General features: G+C 42.8%; 1 protein-coding gene across 1 annotated transcript in view; it reads right to left on the bottom strand.

Annotated features, from left to right (window-relative positions):
- Positions 1 to 684: 684 nt before the first annotated feature.
- LOC146548066 (NACHT, LRR and PYD domains-containing protein 12-like) overlaps positions 685 to 11,619 on the bottom strand; it is a 45,526-nt gene continuing 34,591 nt past the window's right edge. The window contains exons 11-14 of the mRNA XM_085265022.1: positions 9,205 to 9,377; positions 6,638 to 6,835; positions 1,829 to 2,002; positions 685 to 1,153 (exon numbers count right to left, since the gene is read on the bottom strand). Coding sequence (XP_085121148.1) covers positions 1,141 to 1,153; positions 1,829 to 2,002; positions 6,638 to 6,835; positions 9,205 to 9,377 — 558 coding nt within the window. The 3' untranslated portion in view covers positions 685 to 1,140. The remainder of the gene's footprint in view (positions 1,154 to 1,828; positions 2,003 to 6,637; positions 6,836 to 9,204; positions 9,378 to 11,619) is intronic.

Raw genomic sequence — 11,619 nt, 5'->3', positions numbered from 1 at the left:
TGTCAAAGTAAAACAGGAAATATAACACAGAGTCCAAAGTAAGGAGACGTGGGACACAGTGAAGACACAGAAACAGAAACCAGAACTATAATCACAAAACAAACTCAGAAACATAAAGAGTGAATCAGCTGATTCAGTGTTTGTGACAAAAACATGGATCCTGGTTAATAACTTTTATTTGTTTGTTTCTGTATTATTTTGTGTATCGTTCTTATGAGCTGTTGTTTTGTCAGTGAAATATTATTTCATTGTTTTAAGCTTTTTGTTGACTTTGAAGTGCTTAAGTTGATATTTTTGAACATTTAATTTGTTCGATTATTGTCGAGTCGATAAAACTGTCAAACGCACAGCTGCTTCCAGCACGGCCGGAGGAGAGGTGGCCGAGCAGACGCACAACACACACAGCTCACAGGTTTGCATTTCTAGATATTGCAGATGTTGCAGAAATTGAGAGTAAAGAACTCGGAGATCCAGCGCTGTCTCCTGCCCCTTATTTATACACCACAACACAACGACAGGCGTAACTCACACAAACGGGTAACATGAGGCTCAGATGCTTTGGACGTGTTCACATATACTGGACACAGAATGATGAAGATGGAGCTGCAGGAAGGAGGAAAAGAGGAAAAACACAGAAAAGATTCACAGATGTGGTGAAAAAGGACACGACAGCTTCTGTTTGTTAGTTTGGTTTTTCTTTATTTGGTAAAGATTCAGAAATAAAGAGAAGATCACATGTTGGAATATTATATTAACGTTCTGTAATTACAACAAGTTGTAAAATCTTTCCAGAGTGAGACAGAGACTGTGCAGAGACTGTAGAAGGACAGAGCAGCAGCAGAGCAGTCCAGATACACTGATGATCCTCTGTCAGATCCAGAGGGACACACAGGGCTGATGCTGGACTCTACATTGTGTCTGACAGTGGAGCTGTTCTCAGAGCAGTTCACTCTGCAGCACTGACAGTCATCTGCACTTCATTCCTCTGTCAGTCACTGCTGGATGAAGCTCTCCTCTCCACCTCCCAGTAACATGGCCCAGTCAGAGCGTCTCTACACACAAGCTGCTGCTGCTTCAACCTCTCTGGATCATCAGGACACAGCTGCTCCTCTCTCAGCACACACACCGTCCTGTTTACCATCATGGCCTCCACCTGCAGAGAGAAGGAGGAAGAGCAGAGGAGATAAACGAGTGTTTCCAGAGACTCTTCATCAGCTGTCAGTCAGTGATGCAGCACATCCAGTATAAAGAGCAGCAGGGACGTCAGTGCTGGGACTGTACTAGGACTCATTGTTGCTTCACTTTTTCTAATCTTTGGATTTTTATTGAAGTTGCTGAAAATGTTTTTCCCTCCTAGTTTGAGTTTGGACTTTCATTCATTAGAAGAACCTTGGTGTGTCCACTCTGAGCTCTGTAGGAACCCCAACAACAAGCCCAACAATCCAGATGGACGGTTCCAGCTGTTAACTGGAGGAATTCCATCCAAACATCTGCTCTCACTAAATTCTTCCTCACCTACAGACTGTGTTCTTCACTGCTTTAAACTTGGAAATCAATGCAGTCATTGGTCTGCGTGCTGCTTTGTTCAGAGAGCTGATTGGCTGTTGACAGTGTTTGATCAGAGCGTGTCAGCCGTTACTATGGTGACCATAAAGGTGAGAAACAGGAAGTGTTTGTGTCCAATCCTGAAGCCTGTCACCGTTCTCCTCTCACAGCTTCACTGAGAAGCTGCAGCTTTACAGGAAACACTGGATCTTTGTTTCATACTGACTGTGTTTAGTACAATACTGCTGACAGCACCACCCACTCACTCCATCACTCTACTGACCTCAGAGTCTCCAGTCTGTAGTCTGGACTCTGCTGAAGATCAGACAGCTGCTTCACATCTGGATCCTTCAGGTTGTTGAACTCCAGGTCCAGCTCTCTCAGATGGGAGGGGTTGGACTTCAGTGCTGCTGCCAGATAATCACAGCTGATCTTTGACAAACCACACTTCCACAATCTGTATAAAGAATGAAAGATGTAAGTTTATTAGACAAAGAGCTTGAAATCATTCAGTGTTTCATCATCTGTTCAGAGCTGAAGAAGGTTCAGAATGTAGAAGTTTAGAAAATGGAAACTCCAAACAGCTGAAGCCAATAGGAAGCAGCTTCAAACAGGAAACTGTGCAGAGTTTCAGACTATATGTCCTGATGCAGCCAGTTGGATTTTGGAGATTTGAATCTCTGTTCTGTGACTAAGTCCTTGAATCATTTCTTCCAGTTGGTCCAACAAGACAGACTAAGTATTGGACATGTGTTGTGGCTCCATCAGGGGAGCTTCTAAATGTGATGTGATGGCCCCTCTGGGTCTGTCAGGTCACAGCACTGAAGAGAGCTCAAACTGGGCACACAGTTGTTCCAGTCTGGACCAAAGACTCTATACTGGGACTGAGGGACTGCTTTGACTGCACCCACTGGGAGTTTTGAAAGGCTCATGTTCTCACTTAGATCATCGATTTCTACTGACATTTCTTTCTGGGAAAAATGGGGATTACTTTGGAAACAGGAAGTATTTTCCCCAATAAGCAGCCCTGGATTAGTAAATCACTCCAACATGTTCTCAGGCAGAAGAAGCTGTCTTGTTATGAGGGAGAGAAGAAAAAGATTGAGGCACAGAAACCTGTTGAAAGAGAGATAAAGCAGCTAAAATCAGGTGTAAAAGTAAAGCAGAGGATGAGCTGAATAAAGGACACTCAAGGCTGGCTTGGAAAGGAATGAAGTCCATGGTGGGGATGCAGAACAAGGAGCAAAGATGAATGTGATGCTGAATCAGCAGAAGACTTTGATATCATTGATTTCAATGAAGAGCTTTGTGATTGTAGCAAAGGGCTGGTAGCTCTGAGAGTCCCACTGATGAGGTGTTTGTGTGGAAATCTCTTAGTGGGACCAAAGAGAGAAAAAGCCCTGGTCCTGATGCTGTGGGAGGGAAATGATTGAAGTGTGCTGTGAGGAACTGACTGGGAGATTTTCACACATTTTCCAGTCCTCCTTGGAACAACAGGAAGTTCCCAGCATATGGAAACAAAGGTTAAGTGTCCTATGGCACTCAGTGATGATGGTGCTGTGGCCCCACCACCTCCACCTCTTTGTAAAGGAACTAACTGTAATCTGAAGCTTCAAATGGAACTAAGACTTCCTCCACTAGGTGGCAGTGTCTGATGAGAAAGTGTTAGTGGAGCTGGCCTGGAGTCAGAAACAGGAAGATGCAGGATTTGGGCTGAAATGGGCAAAAGTGGTTAGCACTAGTGCCTTAGAGCAAGAAGGTTGTAGGTTGAAGCTTGTTGGTCAGCTGGGCCTTTCTGTGGAGGTTGGATGTTCTCCCACAGTCCAATGAAATGCTGCTTAGGTTCATTGGTGCTTCTACATTGGCTGTAGGTGTGGATGTGAGGGAGTGCTTCTCTGTCGCTCTCTGTTGGCCCTGTGATGGACTGCTCACCTGTGCAGGTGGACCACGCCTCTTGCCCTATGACAGCTAGGGCACAGGCTGCAGCCCTGTGAGCCTAAGCTGAATAAACAGTTAGCAAAAATGATCCATAGATGGCCTGAAATCCCCCAGTTAGCAGTTTGGTAGATAGCTATGACATGCTAATCCCATCCAGCAGCTGTATTCTACCTGTAAGCTGATCCCTGCTGAGCCAAAGCACTTTTTCATATACAAATTACAACCTTTAATAGAAACCTATTGGTCAGCATCTTATTAGCCTGCTGTTAGCTTCATTCCACAGAAAACTGGGAGAAACTAACAGAGTTGATAAAGAATAAAGAGAAATGTGCTGATTTAAAGCCTTTGAAGTGCTTCAGATGATCTCTGTCCACTTCTGTCCACTCATTCATTCATGTAAGCTTTCTAATGCAGCTTTGATCTTCACAGTCTGCTTGATGAAACTCATTCTAACCCTGAATGTCAGAGTGTTCCTCCTTCTCTTTCCCATCATTCATGCTGGCAGTGGAGGAGATTTGGATGTTGGACTGTGTTTTGGATGATGTGTGTATGTTTGTGTTGGACTGCTGTCTGTAAAGCAAACGCACATTTTGCTTTGGATTTCAGTGTCACACAGACTTTAAGGTGCAATGAAGAGTTTGAGAGTTTCACAGTGAATTTTCCACTGGAGGATTTTTCTTCTTCTTTGAAGGTTTGAAATGTGAACATTGTTCTTCTGCAGTCAATGGACTAAACCAGAGAAGAAGAAAACAGACTTTACCATGAAGATCCTCAGTGTGGATCAGTATAATATCAGCCTGATGTCTGCAGTTTAGTGTCAGCACAACTTTCACATCATATTCATCTCAGCACAACTAAAACATGCTGACTGACCCCAGAGTTTCAAGTTTACATCCTGGACTCTCCAGGAAACCACACAGATGCTTCACTCCTGGATCCTTCAGGTGGTTCTTACTCAGGTCCAGCTGTCTCAGATGGGAGGGGTTGGACTTCAGTGCTGCTGCCAGATAATCACAGCTGATCTCTGACAAACCACAGTCCCACAATCTGTATAAAGAATGAAAGATGTAAGTTTATTAGACAAAGTGCTTGAAATCATTCAGTGTTTCATCATCTGTTCAGAGCTGAAGAAGCTTCAGAATGTAGAAGTTTAGAAAATGGAAACTCCAAAGAGCTGAAGCCAACAGGAAGCAGCTTCAAACAAACACAACAAGAGAAAAAACTCTGAATGTTTCACATTAAAGTCGTACATTTCTCATAAAAACAGGACAAAGACTTGAAAAAGTCGTGTTTTTCCTTCCAGGAACCACATGGCTTCACTTTTAAAGGTGAAGTGTGACAGAAATGGACATATTTGAAGTCCAACACCTTTTTCCAGTCACATTATTAAAGCAGACAAACTACAAGCTCATTTTCATTCCAACAAGTCATCTTCTGACCTGGACTAACAACACTGGTCTCTATGTGCAGCTGGCTGTGAGACCAGTGCTCAGGGAGCGTCTACAAAGTGCAACACTGAAAGAACATCACACACTCATTTGCTTGCAGCACTTTCACACAAACATCTACTGTCATTATTGTCACCAAACTCTGTGGATCCTTTATTGCAAATTCAAATGGGATCAAATGGTCAGACAAAAGAGGGTTATGAGGAAATATGATGAAATGTTGTGTATTAGCAGCAAGTTATTGAATCATTTTCCTCAGAAACCAAACAAAATGATTGACAAACATGTTTTTACAAACTCAGTGTTGGACTTGGATCAGCAGGATAAGCTGATGTTTAAAGGCATTTGAGTCTCGCTGTATGAGAGTCCAGTTCTTACTCAATATTTATGGATGATGTTCTTTCAGTGTTGCACTTTGTCGACGCTCCCTGAGCCTCACAGCCAGCTGCACATGGACCAGCTGACATTACCCAGCATTAGAGGCGGCTGTAAAAAATTCATGTTCCCATTTAAATGGTTTTAATTTGAATAAAACGATGTTGATTCATTCAATCCTGAATCGATGTTTAATATAAATGTATTTTGCCAGAATCTCAGGTTAAAGCTCACAAACTATTTCAACAAGCAGCAAACAGCTAAAACAGTAAATGAGAGCAGCTAAACACACAAAGATGGAAACACAGAGCGTGGATCGTTCACTCCACGGCACGTACACGGACACGCCGTCGGGGCTGAAAGTGGACAGCTCACAGATCCTGAAGCTGCAGGTTTCATCTGTCTCCAACCAAAACTGAGTGAAGCAGCAGCAAAAGAAGATCCAAACTCTGCTTCACGTTTGATAAATATGCTCATGAATTCTCTCTGACTTTGGCTGTTCCTGCCTGCACAGCTCTCTCTCTCTCAGTGTACTCCAAGAACAGCTTCAAACATCTGTTTCTGCATCATTCACTGTTTATTAGCCACCAGTCTGCTGTTGTGTTCAGTGCTGTCGGCCTCTGACAGTAAAGCCTCATTTCTGCTGTTCCATGGAAACTTTTTAAAATGATGACAGATTACAAACTCTCAGCTGTGTCTGTAATCAAACCTCTGTAACTTTGCTTCACTTCAGCAGCATCAGCTCATGTTCACATGTTGCTTCATGGTTTGCTTCAGTTTTTGATCGACTGCAGAATATTTTGAAGGTTATCTGCTATAAAAAGCCAGAAGAGGAAAATCTGCTTCATGTGTTTCTGTTTGATCCTCAGTGACTTTGACACAAAGGCCTCTGCTGTGATGATCACACCTCTGATCAAGTCTCACAGTGTCACAACTGATAAATGATCAGAGTTAGAATATTTCTGACTGTCTGCTGTGTGCCGTGACCTTTGACCTGCTAAAGACAGTCAGCTGTGGATTATTCATTGTTGTGTCTGATACTTAGAACTGTGAGGAAGAAGCTACACAGTTAATCAGGGTCCCCTCTCTCTGAATCAGGAAAGGTGGGCAGGCCGCGTGTGGGCCGCGGGCCATACGTTGAGTATCACTGTTTGAAATGTGAACATTGTTCTGCTGCAGTCAATGGACTAAACCAGAGAAGAAGAAAACAGACTTTACCATGAAGATCCTCAGTGTGGATCAGTATAATATCAGCCTGATGTCTGCAGTTTAGTGTCAGCACAACTTTCACATCATATTCATCTCAGCACAACTAAAACATGCTGACTGACCTCAGAGTTTCAAGTTTACATCCTGGACTCTCCAGGAAACCACACAGATGCTTCACTCCTGGATCCTGCAGGTTGTTCTTAGTTGAAGAAGAGGAGTCGTCATTACTCAGCTCCAGCTGTCTCAGATGGGAGGGGTTGGACTTCAGTGCTGCTGCCAGATAATCACAGCCGATCTCTGACAAACCACAGCTCCACAATCTGTATGAAGAATGAAAGATGTAAGTTTATTAGACAAAGTGCTTGAAATCATTCAGTGTTTCATCATCTGTTCAGAGCTGAAGAAGGTTCAGAATGTAGAAGTTTAGAAAATGGAAACTCCAAACAGCTGAAGCCAACAGGAAGCAGCTTCAAACAGGAAACTGTGCAGAGTTTCAGACTATATGTCCTGATGCAGCCAGTTGGATTTTGGAGATTTGAATCTCTGTTCTGTGACTAAGTCCTTGAATCATTTCTTCCAGTTGGTCCAACAAGACAGACTAAGTATTGGACATGTGTTGTGGCTCCATCAGGGGAGCTTCTAAATGTGATGTGATGGCCCCTCTGGGTCTGTCAGGTCACAGCACTGAAGAGAGCTCAAACTGGGCACACAGTTGTTCCAGTCTGGACCAAAGACTCTATACTGGGACTGAGGGACTGCTTTGACTGCACCCACTGGGACTTTTTAAAGGCTCATGTTCTCACTTAGATCATCGATTTCTACTGACATTTCTTTCTGGGAAAAATGGGGATTACTTTGGAAACAGGAAGTATTTTCCCCAATAAGCAGCCCTGGATTAGTAAATCACTCCAACATGTTCTCAGGCAGAAGAAGCTGTCTTGTTATGAGGGAGAGAAGAAAAAGATTGAGGCACAGAAACCTGTTGAAAGAGAGATAAAGCAGCTAAAATCAGGTGTAAAAGTAAAGCAGAGGATGAGCTGAATAAAGGACACTCAAGGCTGGCTTGGAAAGGAATGAAGTCCATGGTGGGGATGCAGAACAAGGAGCAAAGATGAATGTGATGCTGAATCAGCAGAAGACTTGGACTCATTTGATTCCAGCTTTGATATCATTGATTTCAATGAAGAGCTTTGTGATTGTAGCAAAGGGCTGGTAGCTCTGAGAGTCCCACTGATGAGGTGTTTGTGTGGAAATCTCTTAGTGGGACCAAAGAGAGAAAAAGCCCTGGTCCTGATGCTGTGGGAGGGAAATGATTGAAGTGTGCTGTGAGGAAGTGACTGGGAGATTTTCACACATTTTCCAGTCCTCCTTGGAACAACAGGAAGTTCCCAGCATATGGAAACAAAGGTTAAGTGTCCTATGGCACTCAGTGATGATGGTGCTGTGGCCCCACCACCTCTTTGTAAAGGAACTAACTGTAATCTGAAGCTTCAAATGGAACTAAGACTTCCTCCACTAGGTGGCAGTGTCTGATGAGAAAGTGTTAGTGGAGCTGGCCTGGAGTCAGAAACAGGAAGATGCAGGATTTGGGCTGAAATGGGCAAAAGTGGTTAGCACTAGTGCCTTAGAGCAAGAAGGTTGTAGGTTGAAGCTTGTTGGTCAGCTGGGCCTTTCTGTGGAGGTTGGATGTTCTCCCACAGTCCAATGAAATGCTGCTTAGGTTCATTGGTGCTTCTACATTGGCTGTAGGTGTGGATGTAAGGGAGTGCTTCTCTGTCGCTCTCTGTTGGCCCTGTGATGGACTGCTCACCTGTGCAGGTGGACCACGCCTCTTGCCCTATGACAGCTAGGACACAGGCTGCAGCCCTGTGAGCCTAAGCTGAATAAACAGTTAGCAAAAATGATCCATAGATGGCCTGAAATCCCCCAGTTAGCAGTTTGGTAGATAGCTATGACATGCTAATCCCATCCAGCAGCTGTATTCTACCTGTAAGCTGATCCCTGCTGAGCCAAAGCACTTTTTCATATACAAATTACAACCTTTAATAGAAACCTATTGGTCAGCATCTTATTAGCCTGCTGTTAGCTTCATTCCACAGAAAACTGAGAGAAACTAACAGAGTTGATAAAGAATAAAGAGAAATGTGCTGATTTAAAGCCTTTGAAGTGCTTCAGATGATCTCTGTCCACTTCTGTCCACTCATTCATTCATGTAAGCTTTCTAATGCAGCTTTGATCTTCACAGTCTGCTTGATGAAACTCATTCTAACCCTGAATGTCAGAGTGTTGCTCCTTCTCTTTCCCATCATTCATGCTGGCAGTGGAGGAGATTTGGATGTTGGACTGTGTTTTGGATGATGTGTGTATGTTTGTGTTGGACTGCTGTCTGTAAAGCAAACGCACATTTTGCTTTGGATTTCAGTGTCAGACAGACTTTAAGGTGCAATGAAGAGTTTGAGAGTTTCACAGTGAATTTTCCACTGGAGGATTTTTCTTCTTCTTTGAAGGTTTGAAATGTGAACATTGTTCTGCTGCAGTCAATGGACTAAACCAGAGAAGAAGAAAACAGACTTTACCATGAAGATCCTCAGTGTGGATCAGTATAATATCAGCCTGATGTCTGCAGTTTAGTGTCAGCACAACTTTCACATCATATTCATGTCAGCACAACTAAAACATGCTGACTGACCTCAGAGTTTCAAGTTTACATCCTGGACTCTCCAGGAAACCACACAGATGCTTCACTCCTGGATCCTGCAGCTTGTTGTTTCCCCACAGGTCCAGCTCTCTCAGATGGGAGGGGTTGGACTTCAGTGCTGCTGCCAGATAATCACAGCTGATCTCTGACAAACCACAGCTCCACAATCTGTATAAAGAATGAAAGATGTAAGTTTATTAGACAAAGTGCTTGAAATCATTCAGTGTTTCATCATCTGTTCAGAGCTGAAGAAGCTTCAGAATGTAGAAGTTTAGAAAATGGAAACTCCAAAGAGCTGAAGCCAACAGGAAGTAGCTTCAAACAAACACAACAAGAGAAAAAACTCTGAATGTTTCACATTAAAGTCGTACATTTCTCATAAAAACAGGACAAAGACTTGAAAAAGTCGTGTTTTTCCTTCCAGGAACCACATGGCTTCACTTTTAAAGGTGAAGTGTGACAGAAATGGACATATTTGAAGTCCAACACCTTTTTCCAGTCACATTATTAAAGCAGACAAACTACAAGCTCATTTTCATTCCAACAAGTCATCTTCTGACCTGGACTAACAACACTGGTCTCTATGTGCAGCTGGCTGTGAGACCAGTGCTCAGGGAGCGTCTACAAAGTGCAACACTGAAAGAACATCACACACTCATTTGCTTCCAGCACTTTCACACAAACATCTACTGTCATTATTGTCACCAAACTCTGTGGATCCTTTATTGCAAATTCAAATGGGATCAAATGGTCAGACAAAAGAGGGTTATGAGGAAATATGATGAAATGTTGTGTATTAGCAGCAAGTTATTGAATCATTTTCCTCAGAAACCAAACAAAATGATTGACAAACATGTTTTTACAAACTCAGTGTTGGACTTGGATCAGCAGGATAAGCTGATGTTTAAAGGCATTTGAGTCTCGCTGTATGAGAGTCCAGTTCTTACTCAATATTTATGGATGATGTTCTTTCAGTGTTGCACTTTGTTTGGCACAAAATGAAATTATTTGGCCTCTCAGATGCTTTTAGAGATTCCCAAATGACTGATGATGACATCTCTGGGGTCTGATTGATAGAAAAAAAATCTCTTTGAGACCTTTTGTAACTGACAAACTCTTCATCTGCTAACAACACTGAGTTGAATCTCCATGGCTGATAGTTGGAGCAGGCATCAGGAATACACATTGAAAAAACAAGAGGAGAAATCACCAGAGTCTTATAATCACATTCTGTAACTAAAGGGAGACGTTTTTCTATACAAATATATGTTTTATGGACATTAGAAAAAAAAGAGTATTGACGTGAAGCAGGATTATGAAATCTCCATACATCAGCCAGCCCATAATTATCAAGAAAGCTCTGAATGACGCATGCTGACTTTGGACTAAGTGTACTTTTGTGTGAACTGTGGTCCATAGCAGATAATGAGCAGTTTAGGTCTCCCTCAAAGATGATATTGTGTGATGACATATTGGGGAGCCGCGCAAAGACATTAGTGAAAAATCTGTGATCGTCCCAATTAGAGGCGTAGATATTTGCTAAGATCAAAGGAAAACCATAAACTATATTTTCTACACTTAAAATCCTGTAATTTTCTCATAAATCGACAGTGCGGCTTATGGATGAATTCTGGTTGTGCTTACTGACCTCGAACCGATTTTATGTGCTACACGGCGCTCAGAAACCTTTCAAAAGATGTTTTGGTACGACTTTGCTCAGCTACGAGGCCGCACCGCTTGATGGATTGTTGGAGCATTACAGCTACGAGGAGCCTCGCGGAGTGATACGTACTCTGCTTCAACGTAATATTACTGTATTGAGTGTGTATAAGGACCATAAATGGCACCTGTAAGAGACACGGTTACAAAGAGGGTTTCAAACTCCAGGCTGTCAGTCACGCAGTAGAACCTGGGAACAGAGCAGCTGCTTGTTATTATGCTCAGCGTCTGTTTACATTTTGACTGCACGATTGTGAGCTTTTTGTTATGCACAAAAACAACATTGTTTTCTTTTATTTATGGAGCATTATTATTTAATAAATGCTGATCATTTATTTCTGAGTAATTGTTTCATGTACATCTACGTTGTATGTTAATAAATGTGCCTGTGTGAGATTTGGGACACAGCTTTGACTAAGAACTCTCTTTTTGTTCGAACTTTCTGGCTTTAAAAATATCGAGATATATATCGTATATCGCCATCCAGCTAAAGAATATCGAGATATGAACTTTGGGTCATATCGCCCAGTCGTAATATTGCAATAGGTTGTCCGTTAAACTCAAGCGGGGCTTGGGCCCTGGCACGGCGTAGCCACACAATCCTGGTAGTAGTGACGCTCGGCTATGACGGCGTGCGGGTCACCAGCTGGCTTTCTCAGGATAGGGCTCCTGTGTGAGGGGTCGACA

Source organism: Mchenga conophoros, linkage group LG23, assembly GCF_057382185.1.
Source record: "Mchenga conophoros isolate Kocher_MC1m ecotype Shallow Benthic linkage group LG23, M_conophoros_male_GT1.1, whole genome shotgun sequence".
NCBI classification, from domain to species: domain Eukaryota; kingdom Metazoa; phylum Chordata; class Actinopteri; order Cichliformes; family Cichlidae; genus Mchenga; species Mchenga conophoros.
This window is presented reverse-complemented; position numbering and strand designations above follow the sequence as displayed.